Source organism: Gymnogyps californianus, chromosome 9 (genome assembly GCF_018139145.2).
Source record: "Gymnogyps californianus isolate 813 chromosome 9, ASM1813914v2, whole genome shotgun sequence".
NCBI lineage: Eukaryota > Metazoa > Chordata > Aves > Accipitriformes > Cathartidae > Gymnogyps > Gymnogyps californianus.
In genome coordinates this window covers 20,282,962-20,308,295 of record NC_059479.1, presented here as the reverse complement: position 1 = coordinate 20,308,295, position 25,334 = coordinate 20,282,962, and the positions used below count along the sequence as shown (strand labels likewise).

The following is a 25,334-nucleotide window of genomic DNA, read 5'->3' as shown; positions in this document are numbered from 1 at the left end:
AAAGGAAGGGCTCTTCACCTACCCTCTGAACCTTCCTGTAACTGACATCTTTGCATGTGCCAGCTTTGTTGAAATAACAGCTCAGGAAACTCACAAGTGCATGTTAAGATTTCTACTGTGAGATCCCAGCTGCCTCCCAGTGTTTTTTGTACTGGGAGGTACTAGTAAGTAAACAGTCATATTCTCGGTTTAAATACATGAATATCATATCCCATTCATAGTGTTTCATCATTTGCCACTGTGAAGTCAGGATTTTACTCTCTCTGTTTAATAAGGACCTCACCCTGCAATGTCTGTTTCAAGTCTGTCATTTTATTTCCTATACAGAAAATACAAACTAGGCATAGACAATTTCAGTTTATTGTTGAGAACAGTGAATAGGTTCTTGAATATGCTCAAGTAAAAGTTTTGGTTCTTTGTTGCCTTTGAAACAAACACTCACCAGCTTACCATGGTTTTGATTTTTGCCAGAAGTACTAGGTTTGGAATAAATCTACAAAGGATTCAGTACCTCTTGTGGTACTGAATTCAGCAATATTTAGCAGCCTCATGCTTCGTTAAATATTGAAAATATTAAGAAATCTATTCTGTCCTGTAAGGCCCCTCACTGACTTTGTTGGTCAAAATTAAGAACTTTTCTAAAATTCTACCCACATGATATACACTCATAAGTTGGTTAAAGTTAAATAGATCTTTATTTGTTTACTTCAGTATTTATGGGACATACAGATAATTTGATAAAATAATGATATGCTTTTACATATTTTATAGTGGTTTTCTAATGAAAGTTTTTACAGTGTATTTTCCTGTGTTTTTACAATTAATACAAAATTTTTTTTGTGCCACTTTAGTTTCTCTTGTTACCCATAACTAAAATGGTTGTAATTCCTCCGGAGTTTTGGAATCTCTCCATTACCCAATTTAAATATGGAAGCACAGGTGTAAAAATATTTTCCCATTTACACGTGATCTAATATTAACTAACAGCCAATATTTCTATTTATACAAAACTTAATGTTCCTTATAGTTTGTTGCAATAACATAGTGTAATTTTTACTCATGCATTTATAATTTTTAGGGAGAAAATGGTCTTCCTGGATTGGATGGAATTTCTGTAAGTTATTTAATTTGGGGAATAATGATTTTAAAGAATATTAAGTAGGTAATTTTTCTTGTATTGGTTCTCAAGGACACTTTTCAAATTAGTGGGACATGTATTTACATGTGTGATACCAGCAGCATGAGCAATTCCAGCTTTGTAATGGTATCAGTGGATCCACATTATGGTAGAGGAAGTCAGATTTTTGCTATTATCTATTCCATTTTTCCTTTTTCAAATCAAACTCCTTTCTGCCGTTGAACTCTGTAACTTCAATGCACTTCAAAATACATCTAATAATATGAAATGAATTGTTATAGTATTTAAATTGCCATACTTAATTAAGGGATATTACTTCATGTTTCCTGAGACTCACTTTTTGATTGGGGTTTGATGGGGTAAATGCTACACATTCTGTATTTGTCCTATGTTCTTATAGGGCCCAAAAGGTTTTCCAGGTCCAATAGGTTCTGCAGGCCCTATAGGATTACCAGGTTTGCAGGTAAGAGACCTCAACTGTTGCACTTGTTGATAGAACAGTTCAAAATGTTGGCAGTTTTCCCTCCTTGTCTGTATTTGTGTCATGACAATGAGCAAAAGTGTGTGTACATCTAAAAAGGACTGAGCACAGCCGACTTCAAACATAGAATACTTGAACTTAGATAATTTAATCCAGTCACAAGAGGGAAGACTCCTCTCTGGAGTAGTGTTCAGAGCAGCAACCGTGAATGAAGGCTCCGGCAAAGCCCTAGAGCGCTGTCTACAAACACTACATTATACTATTCTGAGCACTTCCTTGTCTCAGGACTAGAGGGAATATGCTGACCTCTGCATGTTTGGAGCCTTTGTCATCATGAAATATGCTAAAGAGTTGCTTTTTCAAGATACTACAAGAGAGTTTCCGTTGGGCAGAGATAAACACGGACTACGTGTTTGTTGCTTTTAAATTGAAGTTTGCTCTTAATTAACCACAGTACCAAAGGGCTATGCTGTCTGTTAGAGATGTCAAGACTTGAAGATCATGTGTATCAGTTACTTTTGCTTTGGGGGCAAGAGATGAAAGTTCAGGTACCATTGCAGATCCCAGCATTGCTCCAATTGTGTGCATCCTAATTAAGTCAAAAGAAATAAAATCTTGATCTTGTTCACATTTAGGGTCCAATGGGTCCCCCTGGGCCACCAGGTCCAAAAGTAAGTACCTACCTTTCCTGTCTTTTTTTCTACACCTGATTGTTGGCTTTTTTAACAGTGCTGTGGGCCTACATGATAGTGATGCTGTTGTTACTGTTGTTTTATTATTCATTCATCATTGGTTTTTTTCTCTCCTAGGGTAACATGGGATTAGGCTTTCAAGGAGAGAAAGGAGAAAAGGTAGGTGAAACTTTTTCTGTTATGGAAAGAGCATGAAATAATACTCTAGTGTTCCATCATAGCATCATCCTCTAGAAAGTGGCTAGATTCTAGCATTTTCTTCTCTTCCTTTTCCTTTTTTTCTCTTGGACTGATTGGCAGTCCAAATACTAAAGAGTCTTGCTGGTTCCTTATCTGTTGGTACACAAAAAAAGGAGGAGAGCTTTTTCTGGATGAAGAGGGGGAAGGGGAAAATCTCAATTCAACGCAGTATTTTCATGGTTATCGAGACATGAGGTCCTTAGACATCTTTTGAATCTCTGTCTTTCAGTTTCTTTGGACCCTCACCTCTTGTATTGAATTTTCTACTGACTTCATTCTTTTTGGCTTTCATAATATTCTTTGGGTCAACCAATGTGTAATTTATAGTCTCACTATCCTAAATGGGTGTCCTGCAGTCTGTGTGAGAATTTACAGTGGCATAATGAGGCTTCTCAAAGTTCTCAATTTGGGACTTGATTCTGCTGCTGTTAAAATCGGTTCTCAGCATTCTACATTTCTAATTGTTTCTTGTCTTCTTTTCTTTCATATTCTCCCCAAAGTTTTTCTGGAATGTTTTCCTGTTGATTCAAAAGCTGAGCCTTTTTTTTTTTTTTTTTTCCCCTTGCCATGTTTTATATCCACAACTCTTCTGAAACAGATTTAATGCATTTTGTTCATCTTAATTTTCAGTCTGATCTTTTGACTTCCATGACCAAACTCCTGTGCCAGCATTCAGGCACACAGATATTATGTACGTGGGATATAGAGTGGCTTTTTTCTGATTCACAAGCTACTTTCATAGGAAATCAAACATGTTCTGCCTATGTTAATAGCTTCCTCTTTTGCCAACAGGGTGACGTAGGGCTGCCTGGCCTCCAGGTCCCCCACCATCCACTGGAATACTGGAATTCATGGGATTTCCAAAAGGGAAGCAAGGAGAAAAGGTCTGTAAATTCAGTTTACAAACCTTCCCCCTCCCCATGCTCCTTCATTCAAGGCTGAATGAAATTACTGGACAGTGAGGGCTGTTGTATTTCCAAATCAAAATAATTTTCTGTACTAGTTTAATCTGCCAGATGGCTATAGAATAAAAATATTCTTAGCTCAGAGCATTGTGGACCACTGGAGAATGCATACCTCTCAGAAGGAGATATCTGAAAGCTATTTAAAGGTTTTCATCATTAACCCTAAAAATAAATGAACTGTAGTTTGTTTGTGTTGGACCTGTGAAATTGTGTCAACTGAAGCAAAAACTCCAAATCCATTTAGAAAAATAAATAAAAAGCTCTAGCTCTTTTGCTTTGGCTGTCATGCACACTACTCTGACATAATCAGATTTCTCTCCTTTACTTTGTTATCCTGGCATTTACTGAGATACGTATTTAGCTCATCGGTGTTTTTATAAAAGCTGTATGGATCTTGAGTTAAAGATTCTCTACACGGTTGAAATTTAGGCATACTGAATTAATCTGGGACCTATAGAGGCTGGTTTGGGAGCCCAGTCTGAGCTTGCCTAAGCTCCTGCATAAGTCATGAGAGAGATTGTCTTACTTGGTGGAGTTACATTAGCGTGAGGTGAGATTCAAACAAATGCCATTCCTTTTGGCACTCTCTTGAATTTGTAAGCAGGATTGTGAAGACATTATGCTGTGTCATCGTGTGTTATTTTGCTGCCTTCCATGAAGTACTGTGCATGTTCCAGTTCCCTAGATGAAGATATGAAATGATTCTAGTTTGACTTCTAGCAGTGGAGGACAGTAGAACAACAGTTCCCAAGTAGTGGTCTTTGAAGCCATGGGAAGTGGTCACAGACAGTTTGTTGCATGCAGCAGCACTGTGCTGAGAGACACTATGTCTGGCACATGATGACACAAATCAAGTATGCTTGCTGACAAACAAATTACAAGGCCTTACTTTAGGAGTCAGGAGCATGATGGGTGGATTGGGGAAAGTCTTGCTTTCACGGGCACAGTGATTTATTGTGTTTACCTCTTCGCCTTGTCAGGGTGAGCCAGGCCCTCAAGGATTCCCTGGAGACAAAGGATTGCCTGGCATACCGGTAAGGACAGAGGAGAGTTTTTAATATATGCCTAATGTGGGTTAGATTGTTCAACACCCTCTGAATAGCTCACAAGGTCTCTACAGGAGTTTCTAGGCAGCAGAGTACTTTGAAAATCTGCTAAAAATGTCCACAAGACCTTTTGAAGAGTGTAACTGTAATCTGATACTTTTTTGTCCTGGAGATACAAAGAAGATAATGCTGTCCTACTATAGACATTACAGAGCAGCCATCATTTCAGTACATGTAATCTGCGGTTTGCAGAGACCTGCAAGTAGACATACCCTTTACATGGCCACTTGATGGCAGTGTTTCTTGATGTCCCACAGAGAGCTAGACAAATTTAAAAAAAAAAATCCTTTTTTTTCCCCTTTAATTATGTCTAAACATATTTTGTGTTATTTTACTTTAAAGCTGTAAAGCACATGCAGATCTTTCTGTCTGTCTATATATATCCAGTTTTAAAATGGGCTGTTTAACATTAGTGCTCATAAACTCAGGAATTTGTAGCATCTTCTCTGTATGAATCAAGAACAACAATTTATCCCTGGATTCCAGAGAGCTATTTCCCAGCTTATAACCTTTTGTAAACACAGGTTATTTTGATAAGTTTAGGGAATAAATATTTTGTGGAACTTCTGACTAATAAGATAAATTGTTTGCCAGTTTCTTCAACATACAGATGTTCTTAGTAGAAAGACGTGCAAGAAAAACCTGTACATGAAGCACAGTTTGTTATTAGCCTTTCTGGACATGTTCCATTATGTGCGTGTTTAGCTTTATGCATCACAAGAGGCCCATTGAAGCCGGTGGGGTTGAACATATGTGTGAACTTAACCACAACCATAAGATGTTTCAAGATTGAAGCCTGAAAATTGCTTAACTACTGTAACTCTCGCTGAAATTAAATCCTGGTGTTCTGTCTCTGGATTTGATACTTCTTGCTGACTGGGAAAACCACCAAACATTTCCAAATGTTGAGCGTGAAAATGCTAGTTTTGTGTCATTCTTAGGCTTTAGAAATGAAAAAGGGTGCTCTGAGAACTCCCTTGAGCTGCTGCTAAGAAATGAGTTTTGAAATAATTTCTAAATGTAGAATACAATACAGAGTAGCAGTGGCAGGACTTTGCTGTTTATAGCAGGGGTTACTTGCATTTGCTACTGAGAGATGTGCCATGGTTTAAATGGATGGAAGTCATGGGGAATGAAGAAGATAATGTACTGCACATACTGCCAAGTCTGGTTGATACAGGTTTTCTTTCTGGGGCAAAAGAGTCCCAGCAGAAACAGTTAGTTCCCCTTGTCTCTCCGTTGTACTGTTTATAGTAATAGATGGTTTTGTGCTTATTTTGTCTTAGGGCAGTGCTATTCAATTCCCAACAGATCACAGATTTATTGTTGACGTTTTTCCTCAGGGCTTTGGAGGTGTTGGAGAAAAAGGAGAAAAAGGTGTGCCTGGCTTACCGGGTGGCAGGGTAGGTAACTTTACAAAGTCCTTAAATGCCTGTTCTCAAACACATAAAGTGGGCCTTTCATCAACAGAAGCATTCCCAAAGCATGTAGGAGTCTCAGACATAGGACTGGGTCCCATAGTAGCCAGTGCCATACCATAACAGAACCAACAGATAGTTCTTATCTCAGTAAAGTCTCAGATTAAAGGTGAGATGAAAGATGTATACAGACAAGGCAGTCCAAGAAAATCATATGGAAGTACTTAGTGGAGGTCTGGAAACTGCAGGGCCTGTGTTTTTCCAGTTTTTTTGAAAGCTTCACAGAAAAGGAAGCTTGCAGGAGGTCCAAATGAAGATAATAAAGAGGCCTTGCAGGGGCCTTAGGGAGCTCTTAACCAGTGCCAGAACCAGCCATGAGAGAACACAGATAGATATTTGGGGAAGAAATGGAGAAGCTAGCAATAGATGTTGGTCTAACTAGTCAATGAATGTGGGAGTTAACAGTATGCTCAATCACATGCCAGCCATAGATTCTTCAAACCACCATGACCCTGCAGAGACGTGCTTATACACAACAGGAAGACCAAGGCATAACTGTTCTGCATGTGCAGAATAAATTATCAGGATAGAAAGTCTTGATTGCATTAAATTTCATGGCTTTATAATTACAAACTACCTACCTAACTTCCTAGTAAGTTGAGACACCATGATTTATTTAACTTGAACTGCCAATTAGAAAGACAATGGCTAAAGCAGATAAAACTTCTTTTATCAGTTATTCTGCTGAATTCTTTCAATTATGATTGTTAATATTTGGGAGATATGGAAAAATCAGTGGTAGCTTCTCCTTTTGAAAGTTTTACCTTTTCATTCTTTGGTGCTGAGATGTTTGGAGCCTAATATAATAAGACCACACTGAGATGGAGCCTCTGAAATTTAATGGTTTTTTGCTGTTCTAGGGTCTTTTGGGACTGGATGGATCTGATGGGATTCCAGGGAGAAAGGTGAAATTTCTTTTTTTTTTTTTACTGTACTTACAATTACAGAAGCCATCTAACTGCTTAAGATCTGATTTCCTCATCTAGTGGCTCCAAGTTCTCTGATAGATGAACGCACCTGCCTTATTAAACTAGTGAGAGCTAACTAGAAAGTCCGCATAAAACTCTAGATCCCTTTAACTGTCTCTGTAGTTATCCCTGTGTATTCAGAGGACCACCTCCACAGATTGGAAATTGTACACTCCCTCCCGGAACAATCAACTCTCCCACTTTTCCCCTTTTGGGGGTGGAAATGGCCAGATGATCAAGTGGCTGAAAATGTGTTAAAGTACTTCCACTTGCAGATATGGCAGTGGAAGTTGTTCAGGAAAGCAACTTTCAGAAACACAACTTTCATTCTGCAGCCTGGAGTTCAGTCACTTTCTTGTATATTTTGTTTTACATATGGCCTTTTCAAGATATACTGAAGGTGATGGTATCTCCAATATAATCTAACTCATACCTATATGTTAAAATTAGATGATTAAAAAAAAACCCTTTGTGATGAGTTGCTCAACGATACTGTGTATGGGCTATATTGGGGCCTACAGCTGTCCAAGACTTCAGAATCACAGGCAAGGCTTAAAGTTAAGGTTCCCTGCTCCAGAGCTCTTGGAATATCCCATTTTGTCTGCAGTGGCAGTGGGATTTGCAATCCATACTGGGCCAGGTTGAATATGTTACCCAATAGAGAACAGTAGATCACTTCTGTGTAGATTTCCAGTCACACACCCAAAAGGGGAATTTTGGTGACCCTGGGAATGCTACCAGGAAATGGATAGCTGGAGAGCTGGATCTCCCAGTGTCACTTTAAATGTTTTGGTGCTAATAATTTGTTGGAGGAGGAACAGAGTGGAGGGGAAAGTGTGGGGAGAAGGAGAATAATGTTCTAGCCTCCTCATTCCGCAAGCATTTCTATGGTTCTGTGAGAACTCCAAGGTGTCCTTCTGATTTGGACACCCTCATGCCTGCTCACAAGTTCTCACCATCTTTAGAGTACAAGGAGGCCTAAAGGAGCTCTCGTATTTTGTGAGTGCTGAGAAATTGATGCCATGAGTTTTCTCTTTCTTTATTTCTTCTGCAAATGTTTGGTAGGACAATGAATTGGGTTTGTGATTCAAGTCCAGGCACTACAGATGTCTCAGCTAACAAATAATGCCACTGTCTTATTGTCTCACTGTGTAACAATGTTCCCCTGTGTGACTTTGCAGGGTCATCCAGGTATTCCAGGCTATCCAGGACTGGATGGAGTTGAAGGCATGAAGGTAACTTCTCACATGAAAATACTAAAGCATTGGTTTTTTAAACATATTTGCACAAATAAATAAGTATCATTGCCCCAATCAAATCTCTTCTTTACCTCCATATCACTGAAATTTTCAGTATGTTTCAGTTCCTCATTTACTTTATTGTTAAGGATAAAAATGAATGGTTGCTGAACTATGAACACTCGGATATTTTCATACCTTTACAATGTTCATTCATGTAACTTCATGACTTACAATTGTAGGTGTAGTCTCTCTAGTCTCCTTTATCCTTACACCAATGCCATATTTACTGGGCAATTGAGGCGAGATTAGATGGAAGTAAGTGGATGTTAAGATAGTTGCCAAGGCTATCTGAAGTCTTAGATAACAGATCTACAAGTATGGACAAGCCTGAAAAGAATGTGTTCAATTTCTTGTACTGGAGATAGGCAACACATAGCAGACATTTTCTGGGTATCTCTCAGCTTGGGCAGTCAGACATCTGGAAACTGAGTGGAAAATGGTTGGATAGTAGTTTGCTGTGAAAAACACTTACCTGCCACCAAGATTGGTATATGCTTGGCAGACATGGGAAATGCAAGTATTGAAGGGCTTTTTTGTGCAGAGCACATGGAAGTAGTAGTAGTACAAGTTTATGCACAGAGGAGCATTACTGGAAGAAGCAACAAAGTGTGCACTGCCTTGGCTCACTGCATGGAATTTATATTATAAATATGATGGCAATTTGGACAACAGTCAGATTTTGCACTTGCTATTTCAAACAGGATTTGGTACTGTGTTAGTGAGAGGAAGGAATTATACTGCAGTTTGTCACAACTTGCTTGTTCTACCTGGGTGATTTTATGGAGGGATCCATTTTCCTGGAAGCTCCTATTATTGAAATTCAGGATTCCAAGACAACAGATAGCTGCAGTGATGAATGTTTTTAAAAATGGGTATGTTCATAGCAGCTCTCTTGCTTTACCACAAGGTGAAAAAATATGATCTACCTGATATTGGTCAATATGCTGATAGGATAACTGGTCTCCAGTACACATGGTATATACGTGTCCATGCTTCCTGCTGAGGTAACGGGATGCCTTCAGAGGATAGCTGGGTAGTAGCAAACACTTTATGTGAAGCAGCCATCAGTTTCATCAGACAGGAAGTAGGTAAGTCAGGACAGCAAATGATTGTGAATAGCAGAAGAACAAAGTGAATTCTTCACCAAGACAAAGAATGATGGTTAGTCAGTGAATATCCACAGACATTGCTACCGTAATACAGTCTGTTTCCTGACAAGCAGTCTTCCCCTCCATCACCCATCTGAATGTGGCATGAATCTGTTTTCTTCTACAGGGTGAATTAGGTGACATCGGTCCCCCAGGCCCTCCTATCGTTATTGATAGGGAAGGTGTAGTCATTTCAGGTACACGTTTCCATTTTGTTTTGGAACTCCTCTAAAGCACTTTTTCTGATCCGACTTTCCTTCTTACTATATTTTACTACTTTTCCACATTGTATATTGCGTCTAACCCATCCCTTGTTGTTTTTCCTTTAATTTCTGTATTATTGGCATACAGATACCTTTGGTCCCATGTTTATAACTTCAGAGTTTGCAATAAACCTTTCATCCCCACATTGCAGAATGATGTGCTTCAAGGCAGAATGAAATTTAGTGCTGGGGAGGCTGACTGTGTATGAGCATGGGGAAGTGCTATGTGTCTATCTGTGTGTGTTTCTTCAGTGTACTAAGGAAAAATGGCTTCCTTGTGTTGCTTGGAAATGGGTACTCTGAATGTCATTCTGCTATTATTTGTCATTCAATGTGGTAAGAATAGTTGAGAAAATGAGCTTAATTAACGCCACAGCTGAATGAGGCCTGGATGGGAACAGTCTCTGAAGCTATAAAGGTAAGGGGACAAATTGTATAATCTCTCCTATTCTTCCTCCTTCACATGCAGTCAAGTTTGAAACAACATCTAACAGTTCAGGAGGAATTTTTCCCATTATTGTTAACTTTGACTAACAGGCTTACTGCTAACGGCTTTGCAACCTTTGCTGTCAATGAGATCAGTGGCCACCGGGGTAGTTGACTGAACAGAGTCTTTCAACAGAAATTCTCATGAGATTTTCCTCCTTGTTTTTCTGTATTTGTCTAACAGGTGCCCCAGGTGACCCTGGAAACCCAGGAATACCTGGTCCTCCAGGAGATGAAGGGATCAGTGGTTTACCAGGCCTTCCAGGAGCTCCAGGGTTTCCAGGCCTGGAGAGAGGTAAAGCAGCCGCTAACAGTGCCCTTAGCAGGCTGTTTTCTGTGTTTGTTGCTGAGAAGACTCTGGGTAGTGGCCTGGAGATAGTGAAGGTATTGGAGCAAGCCTCTCTCTGCTCCTTCAGCTGGCTGATTTGCAGGCTGCTGTATGAGACATAGGAGGCAGGGATGACACACAGGGAAACCAAGTATGTTGACTTGGATGGGAGCAGAATTAGTCCCACAACGGTTACAGCCCAGGTAAGTCTTCAGGTGTGAATATTTGGTGTAGCAGTGTACACGGGAGGTTGGTTGTTTGATTTCCATTTCGAATGAGTTGATTGGCAGAACCTTTCCTACATTTTAAATAATAGCAAATATTTCTGAAAATTATTTTTTTTAATGACTTTTCATATTTGCAACAGAGAGCTAACAGGTTGGCTAGATAAACCCACTGTAGGTGGAACCCATTTGTCCCATCAAAGATCTCACTTGAAAGTTTCTGTTTCACTTGAATGTCATCTGTGAAGTCCTGGCCTCCAATGATCCAGAGACTAGGAACTGCTAAGGAAATTATCTCACTCAAAGGAAATCAGAAAATAAATAAACCGCAGTCTTCCATAGTTAATTGTCTAACTGATCAGTGGGACTTAAATGCAGCCCTGTCAAGTTTTTTGGATGACCAAAGGAGTGTGTAAATGGGAGCCAGTTGATGCCTCTTATTAGTAAGTTTTTCTTTGTGTGCAATTATAAATTATTCTGTGCTAGCATGGTTGCAGTTCAGGGCACAACAGTAATTTCCGTAACATTAAAAATACCTGAATGTGTTTGCTGCTGAAGAGCTGCTCATTGTGTCATTGTTGTCTAGATGGAATGGGCCCTGGAGGGTCTCCAGGTATTCCAGGTGTGAAGGGTGAAGTGGGAGAACCAGGAAGAGCAATGATTGGATTACCAGGCATTCCCGGCAGAGATGGTTTACCAGGTCTGCCAGGAGCACCAGGATTGCCTGGTTCACCACGTATGTATATTTTTAACATCTATTTTTATACCGGACTCAGAGTGAAACAAGACAAGTAATCATTTATATATTTATTTCTTTGCCAGTGAGGATTATTCATCTGTAAATCTTAAATGTTTGGTTGACGCCTCATGGTGATTGTAACTCACAACCTTAAATATATATATATATCAGCAGCCACCCCTCTGAAGTAAGAAAATACAGCTAATTATTGTTAGAGTAGAAGCCTCAGAGACTGAAGCACAAGGTTGTGTAGACACAATTTATGACACAGAGGACTTTGAAGTTCTGGGCTAGTCTCCTGCTGTCTTAGGTAAAGAATAGACCATGACCTTATGAGCACCTGGGGTAAATGTCTGGTCTTGTGAGTAGGTATTTTGGGTACCAGGAGTCAGATAGGGTGCCTGAAGAGACAGTTTTCAGACCTAAGGAAATGTGATTTTATTTTTACATTTTCATTTGTATAGATGCCCTGACTGGATTAATTATGCATTGTTTTGTTTTCCTCAGAAGTTGAGTATTATATGAAAAGGGTTGATTTTGCACAAACCTGGTGTTTTACCATTCTGCCATAAACTAAGTTCAAACAGCCTGTTTTATTTTTGAGAGCCAACCTTTCAAAACAGGGCACACTCCAGTGATGAAGCCAATGAGCATGGTCTGATGAAATTATTTTCTGTGGAGAAGAAATAAGTGCTCTCTTATCAATAACTGTTTGCTAGTCAAATCCGGCTTATTTTTCTGCAGAGTCTGTAAAGCTCTTGTAGCTGTTTTTAGCTGATGGTTGCAGTTTGTTTGCATGGAACATCAGACGGGTGCTGGTCAGCACTCCGTCTTACTGTTGTCACTGAGAGGAAGGGTTTCCAGACACAGTAGTTTTAGATTATGTTAGATCACTTTCCACTGCTGTTTCTGTCAGCTCATGTTTCATTCTATTCAGCATATAAAGAGATGTAGAAAATAATCCTGCGGTTATAAAGTGAGGGACAGGGAAAGTCCCCTTAACTTTTTTGCTGTTTAGTCTCTTTCCTGAGCTGCAGCAACTTAATGAGTTAAGTCAAAGAGCTCTGCAGAAGGCAGGTAGCACTGGGGATGACTCTACCATGCCAGCAGCAGCAGTGACACTGCTCATATATGATAGCTTCTGTGCCAACAAAAAGGGCAATAGCCAGTCATCACAATCACAAATACATTGATTTGTCCCTTCAACTTCTATCCAGATGAGTCTCAGCTTCTCCCAGAGCTGTAAAGGCACATCTGCCATGAACTACGTCATTTACCCTTCTTTATACAACCTGTTCAGTTTGGTTAGTTCTCGGGCCAACTGTTAAGTCTTTGAAAAAGTGCAATGGTAGAGCAGTAGAGGAATGAAACTCTGTTGCATTCACGTTGTGAGAGCTTTTGCTTTTCTGTATGAAAAGCTAGAAGCAAACATATGGCAGAGGACTGCAGCCTGTGATACCAAACAAGTTCCCTCTCCTTGTGTAACTTCCACAGTTGCAGTTTGATCCGGTGCCATTTCTGTCAGTTGCATAACTGATATTGTAAGTAATTAATGAGCTGGAAATATAGCCTTCTCATGGTTTTTGCTTGCCTTCTTTCCGCATATAGGCCCTTCATTCCCCCCAGACACAATCCTGGATGGAAGGACTGGGGCCCCTGGGGAGCCTGGACAAAGAGGGCTGCCAGGAGCTTTGGGTCCAAAGGGGTACAAAGGTAACTGACTCTTGTTCTGGGAGAGCCTTTTAGCAGTCATTGGGCCTCAGAAGGATATTAACCATGTGTAAATATCTTAAGGGATGAGGTGGAAGTGTCTTTATGACAAATCACAGGAGGTTGAGATGGATTAAAGGAGCCAACAGCCTTTACAATTTAGAGAGAGTTGTGCCCAGCACTGCCAGCAAAATCCTATTTCCTACTTCCTACTCTGCTCAGGCAAATAAGCAGATAAACATCTCATACCCAGAAAATTAGCTAAGTAAGTTATACTTTAAAGCCATAAGACATAATGAGACTTAGAAATAAGATCTTGTTCACTGCTTTTTGCAATATAGGCTGGAAATGACAGAGAAACTTAATTTTATTCTCCTCTGTGCTAAAAATGATGAGAATTTGGGTCGTAGTGTGTAACAGAACCAACAGCAAAAGCCATGATGACACAGATGTCACTGTGCTTTGTGATTGTTTGGATCCGTGGCCAGTTATGATTCAGGGGAATACAAAGATATCCAGCTGAGGGTCATTGTAACCTACTGTGAGTGGGACTATGGATTTGCTTTCTCTGACATATAACTATCTCTTTAAAAAACCACAGGACTTCTGGCCTAAAACTTTCCTAAAACCATCGGTTTAGGAGAGTCTAAACCTTTGGGAAGAGGTCGAGAAGTGCTGAGGTTCATGTTGCACATGGTAATTTGGTGATGGGCATCGCATAGAAATTAACCTGGACAAAACCTGAGCTCCACTTGCTTGACACTCGCATCATCTGAGCAGAGGAGGCACAAAATCAAGTCATATGAGAATGGCTTTGTCCTAATTGAATCAAATACTGCTTTTGGAGCTCTTGCAACTGAAAAGGGTCTTTATCCAAACGAAACTGAGTTTGGAGTGTTGACTGTATTTTCCAGGAGATGCAGGTGATTGTGCTTGTGATGGAGGAGTAACAAGAGTTGGTCTAAAAGGCATCTCAGGTCCACCAGGTCCATCGGGAAGCCCTGGTGTGCCTGGGATTAAGGGCATTGGTGGAGACCCAGGCACTGTGGGTGCACCAGGACAGCGAGGCCCTCAGGTAAGGCAGGAAGAGTTTATATTGGTTGTCATGAATTAAAGGAGAAAAAGTGCCCATGTGCAGTTGCTGGTGTTGATTGTAGTGAAAGCAGAACACATTTTTTTGCATAATTTCTTCTACTTGTTTGGATTAAAAAAAACAAAAAAAGGAATCCAGAAACTGATCTGTGAAAAGAAGCTGAAAGTCGAGAAATTACCAGCTATAAAAAATGGGACAAGAAATGGTTCTTAAGTTCTAAGAACTGCACGTTTAGCAGTCAAGAGAAAAACAGTAACAATTATTCATCCCAGGGCTTCTTGGCTGTAGGGATACATGGATTAGACCCAGGGTTCTTCCTAAGTGAGGGCTGGCTGGGGAAGCAGATATACATCTGCATGGAGAGAAGACCTGAAAAATCGAATGGTGAGATCTTTCCACATCATTGCTCATAGCTATAAAAACTATGTGCCATAGATGCAGTCTCCTTCTCAACTGCTGTATGCTAAATACATTAGTGAGGGTTAAGCTGTGTTTTTATGAAACAGCAACCATAACAAACAGGATTTTCCAAAGTGCTGAGCAGTACTTATTGGCAGTATTTACTTCTGAAAGTCATAGTCCATAAAGATACCAGTCTTTTGTCTTCCGAGTATCTTTATCAGTGTCAGTAAATGCAGCACACCAAGTAACAGGGAAGAAGATTCAATACTTCGGCCCTGTTATATTGTGAATGATGTAATGTTCCCAGATGCCATCCAAGATTGCTGTCACTATAGTGCTATATACCAGGGTTTGGCTTGCCACTGTAAAGCTGTAGTGACTTGATTGAAACATTTGGAAATAATCAAACCTCCTCTTTTTTTTTTTTTTTTTCAGTGTAATGTATCCAATAGGAAACCCTTTGGAGATTCTTTCTAGCTCCAGTCATTGTGTCCTGTCCTCATATGAGATTTTTAAGCAAAGCCTTCTTAAAAGAAGCCTCTGCATGTTCATATTCCTGGTTTTTTATCTTTTGGTCCATAGGCTTCAGCTGGTCAGCAAGGTCTTCCAGGCCTTAAGGGAGAAAAAGGGGATTCGTCCTATGCAACAGGCAGAGGTGCTCGTGGGGACCGTGGTGCAACAGCACCCAGAGGACCTTCAGGCATCCCGGGAAACCCTGGCAGGGATGGACTTCCAGGCTTGCCAGGCCCACCAGGCCCTCCAGTAAGTTCTGATTAATTTAGCAGTAGTGCTTCAGAATTGGAATAAGGAGCAGAGACGATAGAAAGGCCTGGCTTACTAGTCCTGATTTAGCCCTGTGGTAAGTCTCCAAATACCTAAAAAGCTCACAGTCCCTGAGCACAAATTTGTCTTGGTCAGGATTAATAATTGGCACTCATTATGCCTCTGGCTACCCAGTCAAAAGATAAACTTCCAGTAGTGGAGTAGATCCTAATGCTGTTTTCTGTTGTGTCCTAAAAGATAAAAGACACTGTAGGCATAATTATGAGTCAAATCTTGGAACAGAAAAATCACACCAGAATCTTTTTAATTAAAAAGAAAGTAAATGTCTTTCAGAATATGTAATATTGACATTTTGGCAAATACAACATAAAATATTATTTTTAATAGTCACTGAGTTTTCCTGCATTTTGAAATAATGATGGATAATTTACAGTGGTTTCCATGTACCTTCCCAGGCCCATCTGAACGTTGCACCGAACTGACCAAACACTTATGCATTTATTAAAATGATAGCGGTGTATATTCTTTCTACATCTCTTTAATTTTCAGCTGTAAATATCTTTGCTGTGCACAGGGTGATGGTGGGCTAGGTTTCCCAGGTGAAAAAGGACTGCCAGGGTTACCTGGCTCCAAGGGCCATCGTGGAGAAACTGGTTCTCCTGGCGTTGGATATCCAGGTCCTAGTGGAGTTCGTGGGCCGCCAGGTGACCCAGGAATGGATGGGTTTCCAGGCCAAGCCGGTCTTCCAGGCCCTCCAGGTAGGTGTTGCTGGGTCTGCTCTTATTTTGAAAAAGTGCAAAGCTGCTACAAGTCAAATGGCACTCAGCTTACTGCTGCGCTTGTAGCCAGGCCAGAAGATTGCATTAGATTAAAGATTGCTCTTTAAATTAATTGAAACTGGTTTGTAGGCTCACCAGACCTCACACAGCAGCACGGCTTTCTCAAGTTGTCATGCTCAGGAGGACACAGATAATAAGCAACAAATACTCCAACAGTAGTAAAATACTAAGAGTGTTGGGTGGAGCTACTCACTGACTATTGCTGGAGAACCATTTTACACCAAAGGTACTTAGGAAGATTGATAAAATGAGGTTTTTAAAAAGCACAGCCTACTTCATTGTCCAGGTAAAAATAGTAACTCACTGGTATCTGTGACTTCTGAATCAGTTTTCAGAACTATTACTGTTGTTGAAATAAGAAGAGCTGCTGATTTTTTTAAAAGAAGAAACTGTAGTACATTGTATGTATGAACAGGCGTTAGTGAATGAGACATTGTTATGACAGTCAGGTAGGGAGTTCAGTTATGACTGGTGCAACCAGCTCTGGGCTGTTTGCTTCCTGAGGTACGACAGTTTGGCTCAATTGGTATGGCATACCATAATGACGAGTGATAAAGTCAGTAAATATAGGTTTGATAGTGTTTCATGTATGATGTTTTATGTTCATTCTCAAAGTGAGTTACATGGAAATTCGTATGTCTAAACATTTGTGGAAAATGTTTTCCTAACAAAATGACTACGGAGAGCTAGGCCCAATGTCTTGATTCTATGTCAGCCATTTAAATATAATTGAAGACAAACAGAATTTTTTCTTTGCTGCTGCTGATTTTCAGTGTATTTTCCATTCTGTGTATACTTAGGCTTCTAGGTTTGTAATTCTGTCAGTATCAATTATGCAGAATCAGTAATATATTTGCCGGCATAATATTGTTGCATAGGTTTCTGGACTGATAAACTGATGCTCTGAGTTGAAAAACCTTGGCGGTAAGACCACTGCAGTATGAGGAGTTGGCGGAGGAATCTTAAACCCAGAGGGATGTGAGAGCTAGGCCAGAATAGCACTGGGAATGTTGCACAGACATGCCGGATGGCATGTTACCTCCCATCAGTGTCATGCTGCGTTGTTGTTATGGGGTGAGGTGACAGCTAGCATAAATGTCCCCCTGGAACAGTCTGCATAAGCTTTTTTTCCAATTCAAGTCACATGCTAAATGCTACAAGCTTTACTAATTCATAGCTATGAATGCTTACATCTTTGTTGGGTAAATTGTCTCTTACAAAATGCACTAAATTAAAATTGCATTGTAAGATAAGTAAAAGTAAAATGCTCTGTGCATGATGTGAACTCTAGATATTTTGCGGAGCACATCAGAAGCCAGCTTATTATGAATACTGCATCAAAGCTTTGCTGACGATGAATGGTCCTTTGTAGAAGAGTATCTATAGTCAAAATATGTGGGAAAGTGTGAATAAGTCATTAGCCAGTTCAGTTTGCACCTCCATAGAGATGTGTAAGAAAACTTGTGAACGCATCATTCCCTCCATACTAGGAAATCATTTGCATACATTAAAAGACCCTTTCATGTGGTTAGTTTCATCTAATATTAAAGAAATGTGGGTGGGTGGAAGAAATAATCATTTAAAAAGAGAATGTGATCTACTGAAGTTACCACGTCAGAGACACCACTGAGGGATTTTGCTTGAGTTCATGCCACATGCAGTAAAACAGGGTGATACAGTCCTGCTTTGGAAAAGTCTAACTCAGTATTTTATAAAAAGCTAGACTGATTTTACCTGGTATTTTGAGATTACTGAAAAATGTCAGAATTGCCTATGTTTTGCTTTTATGCCTGACATGATGGTTTCATAATTGGTTAATTTCCTTGATACTGGGATCTTATTGTATAAACTGTGATAATGTAGGGTATTAAGTAGCTGGGGAACACTAAGGTTTGCTTATGTAATTTTTACACTAAGCCTTGCTAACATCATTTTGCAAAACACACAAGGAAACAGTCCTATTTGCTTTTCAGTTATCCTCACGTGAAATATGTGTTGTTCAAGTATTCTACTGCTGGCTAATAATGTAAAATACAGAATATGCTATTGTACAGAGTTGGTTTGGGAAAACTCACGTAAGACAGTCCTTAAAGCCATGTGATGTGAATGGAACAGTATTAATTAAACTTCCCTTTCCATGCCAGTTGCTGCCCCGAATGCTTACTTTTTGAAAAATGTTGTTCTTTATTGTACTGTGTCTGAGGAGGAAATGTCTCAGAGATGATGGACCTCAACTTTTTATTTGATAAAGCATTCAGCATCAGGCTCACATAGGACTGCAGAAGACCAGAACTGGAATTTTTATTTTGTTTCCCTACCATTTAACTTTTACTTTATCAGAAGAATGCCCTGTCAAAGTGTACCCAAGTGCAGGCAGCAATGTGTGTGTAACATCTTGCAATCATGGTATTTGGTACCCCTATCCATTCGAAGCATAAATTGGATCATGGGTGTTTCAGTTTTGAACCTCTGTTCTTAAAGCTAGTGCTGACTATAAAGTTGACTTGCTGTCATAGATGAAAATAAAGCACTCTGGCTTTGTGTGAGAATGGAAGTGTTGTTGCAACTCTGTGTAGATATGTTGTCATGAGTCTTGAATTAGTTTTTGTGATAATCATTTCTGTGACTGTGTGAATGTGACTTCAAATTGTCAGTGACCTACAAGGAGGAATGTTGGAAGTGTTTGAGATCTTTCAGGTAAATCTGATGGAGTAGCAACTCTGATAATACCACATAAATTTCATTCCACTGAAGAGGGATTGCTAGTACAAACAGAGCCTTTTTTTGAGAGGTGGAAGTCAGTCAGAGCTTTGCAATTGCTGAGTCTTTTTTGCTGCTAATAAACTTTTAAGCCATGTGGTTATTTCTTAGCCTGACGGACTGTAGAAGAAGCAGTTGGAGAGTAAGGGTGAAATAAAAAATCCTTGCTATTCCACCCTCCATGCGTGCGTCTCTCTCGCCTAAACTCTTGGGTGACAGGTTTTTTTAAACACCTGTCAATATTCCCTAGATATGTATTTTATCTTGCATGTGCACATTTATTTTAGAATTTCACGCTATAGCTGTTTATATACAGCTTAGAAACATCCTTCTGTCAGCTCCCACTGACTTTGAAAGCTCTCAGCCTGGACCTTAAGCTCTCTGAGTCACAGACTGCCTTTTCAATGCCTGTTGCATAGCCCCTGCCATAGGGAGGACCAGTTGCTGAGTGGAAGCCATGGATATCATGCTACAAGTAGTCCACAGCAGTAGTTGCTACCTTTTACTGGTCATGCAGTCAGTCAGTAGTAGAGATGAGCTCAGACAATCGCCAGGCTCTGAATGCCTTTTAACATCACATATTTGAAATGTCAGCAGTGTTTGATGTGCCTAAGTTCACTCACAGCCACTTATGATATGTCCTGTAAAAAACACCTGGATACTAAATGTTCCTCTTCTGACCGTCTCTCTGAAAGGCGCTGTGTGCAACCATGGTGTTTCTTTGTTGTAGGTATCACCTTGCCCTGCATAGTTCCTGGAGCATATGGGCCACCAGGAGCTCCCGGCTTTCCAGGATTGCCAGGTAGGGAGACAAGCTGATTATAATACACTGGCTGACTACCAAGAAGCCCTTATTCCTCAAGGGAGATACTACCTGCTAATTAATCTCCTCCATGTGATAGTTATTCTAGAGAGTTAACTGGCAGAACAGTGTTCTTTTTTTTTTTTTCCAAAGAGACTCGGCTTAAATCCCATGGAGGATCATAATGACTGCACCATTTTTTCCCTTTCAAGTAGCCTCTGAACACAAACCCTCTCCTTCTGTGTTTATGTAGCTGATGAAACAGCCATAGCTTTGAGACTTTATTTAGCTTAAATTGTGTATCCAGCAAGTGTTTTCAGCACTAGCTTTGCAGAAAAGATCTGATCCTGTTTTCTCGTGCTGTGTTTTTGCATTCCACTATCCATTCGTTAATGTTATGTATTAATGTATTTTTACCCTTAGGTCCCAAAGGTAGCAAAGGCTTTCCTGGCATTCCAGGCCAACCTGGATTACATGGGTTGAAAGGACAGCCAGGGTCTCCAGGAATAATAGGCTTGCAAGGGGAACCTGGTAAGAGGGAAGTTACTGGAGTTCTTTTTATTGTCTGATTAACGCGTACAATATTTTATCAAATAGTTGTCCGACCTTCTAGGCCACTTTTCTGCCTGGTACATTCACAATGCTCCATTGAGAGCTCCACTGTGTTCCTTCCAAATGCAATCTCTGCAAGCAAATGGTTGCATCTTGGAAGAAAACAAAAGAAATGTTCAAGATACTTGTTACCTGCCTATAATATTATATCGCTGCTGAAAGAAAAGAGGACAACCAACACAATTTGTTTCTCCAGAGACCATCGTCATGTGCTTTGTTACAGTTTAGGTTAACTACAAGTTTAGTGTAAAACTTGTTTTAAGCCATGTGGTACTCTGGTAAAGGCACAGTGTACACAGGGTTTGGACTCATTTTAGCTGTGGGAATTTCTGGTGGTTGTGTAAATAAAGAGCAAGAAGCAGAGGTGGTGAGGGAAGATTCCTAAAGCTAGGTTGCTGTGTATCCATCAGGTTTCTCTGGATATGGCTGAAGAAATCTCTTATGCTTTCACAACATTAAGGGGGGATGTCATTTTTATGGGGTCACTGATTTCAAGACATAACCCCTGAGCAGCGTGACACATCCACACAGCAGTGCAGTTTAGTGTCTGCTTGGTACAGGGAGAGTACTTTCCAGTCCTCCTTCTACCAAGGCTGCCAGTGTCTTCTGCCCCACAGTACCAGAAGTTGTCTGGCGTAGAGGACAGGGTAAGAAATGTGTGATGAATGTAACATCTTTGCAGCTTTTGTGGTTGATAGTGGTAGTGAGATACTGCCTGTCTGTAGCCTGAAATGGCCATCTTCCTCCTTTTGTCCTTTTTGCCTAATCTGCCATCTAGTGAAACCAAGCTTGTAAAGCTCCAACTAGCTGCAGCTCCCAGATACTCCTAAAGTATTCTATTCTTTAAAAAAAAAAAAAAAGAATAGTATGAGAGGATATTTTAACTGTTTTAAACACTTTCATCACTTTCTGTCACCAATTATGGTTTCTAATTCAGTAGTGAAACATTCTGCAACTTTCCAAACAACTTTTTCTTGCATGGAAATTTTTAAAACATTTGTTAGAGGTGCTATTGGAAGCAGATATTCTGTACTTCTGCTGAATGACATTTACTGTTTTTCTCTTTAAGGCTTCCCTGGGCCTCGAGGAGAGCAAGGGTCACAAGGACTTCCAGGACTGGATGGAACAGATGGTTTGCCTGGGAAAATGGGTGCTCTAGGCTTAGCTGGAACGAAAGGAGCTCCTGGAGATGTATTTGGTGCTGAGAGTGGAGCCCTGGGAGAGCGTGGCCGACCTGGACTCCCAGGTGATAAAGGGCTTACAGGTGATCTTGGATTTCCAGGACCAAAAGGTAAGCACTGATACTGCTTGTATCTGGGAATATCAAACTGTTTCTCTTTCAAAAATCTTTCCTCTTTCCAATCTCTTTAAGATACTGTGTTAGCAGTCCTCTAAGCTGCTCACAGGTGGCAATTTGCTGGTTTTGTCTTAGAATCTATTGCAACTCAAAGGCTTTTATTAAAACTTGCTTTTTAATTAAAAGTGTGAATTTTGTTTTATTTGTTCTGTAACCTCCCACCTCTCTGTTCCCAGGGTTAGACGGAAGACCAGGCCTCCTAGGTATTAAAGGCGAACAGGGTAATCCAGGATACTCGGGTGTCCCTGGATTGCGGGGACCTCCTGGTCCTGGAGGTCCTTTTGGCATTAAGGGAAAACCGGGACCCTTGGGGTCAGTTGGCCTTGCAGGAGCACCAGGTATGTAATGTCTTCAGATGAAGACGAGTAGCTAAGCTGCATGCTGCAATGTTGAGGAAGTGTGGGAGAGATTTGGCATTTGCTTGGAGTGAGCTCCTACCTCTGGTTAGGGGTAACAGAGTGCAGAATTTGAGCCTTTTGCCTCTGACTGCTGGACGATTCCTGCCTAGAAATGGTGGCCCAAGGCTGTAAGAGGTACAGCAGAAAGATAGGAGAAGGCACCTTAAATGTCTTGATATTTTTAACATCTTTGCTCTTACGTGCTGACTGTATCATTGACTAATCTTCATTTCCCATTTTCATTACGATTAATTTCTAATGTATGAGGTTGCTTGAAATGTGACTTTGATAGATTGAAAAATTGTTGGCTTTCTCAGAACAAGCACTTAAGTCTTCTCTGTCTTTCTTTTTGCTGGGGCAGAAGAGAAATTTATTTCCCCTCACTTTAAGGGGAAAGAAACCCCACCACTTGAGTACAGCAGTATCTCTCAAGCTGCACTGACTAAAGTGTTTCATGATAACGGTATATGCAAGACTTGAGAACCCAGCAAACTGGGACCTGGGAATTAGTAGATAATGGTCTGTGACATAACTCGTCTGTTCTGACATGCAGAATGACAGTGCTGGAGCACAGTGACAACAAATGACTGAAAGCAGTAACGTCATTTGAGATGCAAATCATAGAGTTTTAAAGTTTTTTTTATTTTGATGTTAACATTGCTTTTGCCTCTCTATTGTTTTACATTTTTGGACTGTATGCCATATATGACTTTCCTTCAACTGTTTCTAAAAACCTCCCATTGCTAGGATGATAAGCTCCAAATGATTAAGTTTTTTGCAGCTGTAGTCTCTCTGAATCATTAATTTCTTTTGTACCCTTGTTCTTTCTGTTTACATATTTTGTCTGTTTTTTCCTTCACCATGTTTCTATTCCATTTATCATCAACTCTCCATTTCTGATGTCACACTGTTTGGTTATGGGTTCTTCACATAGGCTGTCAAGGTGAGAAAATGCAGTGTAGCATAAAAGCTCATGGACTAACAACCTAGCTTTTAATGCTACAAGAATTGCATTGACTATAGGTGATACCCCTTATTATAGCTAATCAAACCAGAAGGCAAAGAACCATTGTAGTGAGAATGCTCAGACAGTAACAAAGCCTGAAGCCTATAAGGAAATCCGTAATATGTACAGATTTTAAGTGTGTGTGTTTTCTTTGTCTTCTTAAATAAAGCAGCAATTTAATCTTCTGCTTTAAAAAATACTGGGTTGTACCTTAAAACGTTTAAGCCCTGAGTATAACAAAGCTTGTATATTGGGTGCTACTGCTGCAAATGCCGTTTTTCAGAAGCCACCTGATTTTTCCTTCCTTTCCTCCCTTTGGATCTGAGCATTCTGTTTTCAATGGCTTGAGCCTTTATTTAAAATTGTAAACCATTACAAAGCTTCAGCTAGAAACATTCTGAAACATTTAGAGGCAAAACAGTGCATATGATGTTGGTTGTGTGACAGCACAATCAGAAGCTTGTTCCCTTAGTGAGCAATTTGCTCTTGAGAAGTAACACTTTAACTACCAAGGTGGAAAAGAAACTTGTAAAAACAAGCCTCTCCAACTGATCTCTGGTTCACCCAGAGGATGGGGTAGGTAGCAGAAGCTGGCATTAATGATGCTCCCCCTTCTGGTTTGGCTGCCTTGATGATAAAGGTAAGACTGGTGCGCTACAGTTTGGTGTCTAGTAAAGGAGACAAAAATGGATACATCATAAGGGGTTTCACTCTTGCCAATTGTGTAGTGATGTAGGCAGTAACCCTCTTCATAGGTATTTTATTGTTAGATGACTAATGCTTTTGCAATTCTAAGCTTTATGCCTTCTAGTGGGCTGCATGTGCCATAAGGTCCATTTGTCATATTAAAAACAATGCTGTGTTTAAAGAGTTTGGGAAGCTGTCCACAAATTGTCCCAGTGTTTGTGTGACATAATCTATTGAGTTCTTTCTTATATTGATTCAGGACTTCCTGGAGTCAAAGGCTTGACTGGGGATGTAGGTCCACAAGGCCCTGCTGGTATGAAAGGCTTCCCAGGTCTTGACGGTGCTCCAGGATCTCCTGGGGAAAGAGGATTCTTAGGGCCACCTGGGCCTTTTGGTCAAGATGGACATCCAGGTTTCTCTGGGCCAAAAGGTATGTGTTGCACTAGGGGAATAGTCTGAGATTACTGTGCCCACAAAAAAATAACCTTGTTAATACTGATTTTAGGCCCAACTTGTCAGAAGAGAATGAATTCCCAACTAGTGTTGCAATGCATTTGTTTTGCTGCTGAGTTATGAATTACGAATGATGAATTTAATTATCAAATCACGGTCATAAGGAGATCCATCTTAAGGGACTTGGGCCCTTATGGACAAAAGACCGTGTAAATCAAGATAGAAAGACAAGAAAATTGAAGAAATGAGGAACAGTGAATGAAATTTATAGAAGGGAGAGAATGAAGCACAAACCAAATAGGAAGTAAAAATTTACAATCTGTATGGTCATTAAGCACCAATACAATAGTTGGTTACCTGGAGAATTCTGTGTTATTTTAGGCGGAGAGCAATAGAGCTATGTAACTGCATATTGCTCGTTTGGAAATTGATTGGGTTTTGCTCTCCAGTGGAAGCAGGACCAGGCTCTCAAAGGTGAACTGGAAAGTGCTGGTTGAAAGTATCGTGAGTGGAGACCCATGAGAGAAGTGGCCGTGCTGTGCTTGCGCCGTGAAGTTTTACTACCCAGATTTGGGTGACTGGCCAGACCCATGCTGCCTCTACCTGCCAGCTAGGTGGGTATGCAGTGTACCAGAAGAGACTAATTTTCCCTTTCTATTCTCAATTTTTCTATACAGGCGAGAAAGGATCTTCTGGCCTCCTTGGTTTCCCTGGCATGCCAGGCCTGCCTGGTGTCCCTGGGGTGAATGGGTTTAAAGGAACTCCTGGCACAGCTGGAGAAAAAGGGAGCCCTGGAGTTGTGGGACTCCAAGGACAAAAAGGTGAGAAACAGCTGAAAGGCTTTTGCTGGCTGTGCAGCATAGGGACTTAGGATG

General features: G+C 40.4%; 1 protein-coding gene across 1 annotated transcript in view; it reads left to right on the top strand.

Moving 5' to 3' along the window:
- COL4A6 (collagen type IV alpha 6 chain) overlaps window positions 1–25,334 on the top strand; it is a 139,179-nt gene that overhangs the window by 98,961 nt on the left and 14,884 nt on the right. Inside the window, 24 exon segments of the mRNA XM_050901939.1 lie at window positions 1,079–1,114; window positions 1,539–1,601; window positions 2,255–2,290; window positions 2,429–2,470; window positions 3,344–3,359; window positions 3,362–3,435; window positions 4,497–4,550; window positions 5,966–6,025; window positions 6,961–7,005; window positions 8,250–8,303; window positions 9,645–9,714; window positions 10,451–10,561; window positions 11,405–11,554; window positions 13,166–13,270; window positions 14,182–14,342; window positions 15,345–15,524; window positions 16,120–16,303; window positions 19,875–19,946; window positions 20,370–20,477; window positions 21,628–21,849; window positions 22,092–22,253; window positions 23,248–23,256; window positions 24,266–24,436; window positions 25,137–25,280. Of these exon segments, the coding sequence (XP_050757896.1) occupies window positions 1,079–1,114; window positions 1,539–1,601; window positions 2,255–2,290; window positions 2,429–2,470; window positions 3,344–3,359; window positions 3,362–3,435; window positions 4,497–4,550; window positions 5,966–6,025; window positions 6,961–7,005; window positions 8,250–8,303; window positions 9,645–9,714; window positions 10,451–10,561; window positions 11,405–11,554; window positions 13,166–13,270; window positions 14,182–14,342; window positions 15,345–15,524; window positions 16,120–16,303; window positions 19,875–19,946; window positions 20,370–20,477; window positions 21,628–21,849; window positions 22,092–22,253; window positions 23,248–23,256; window positions 24,266–24,436; window positions 25,137–25,280 (2,329 nt within the window).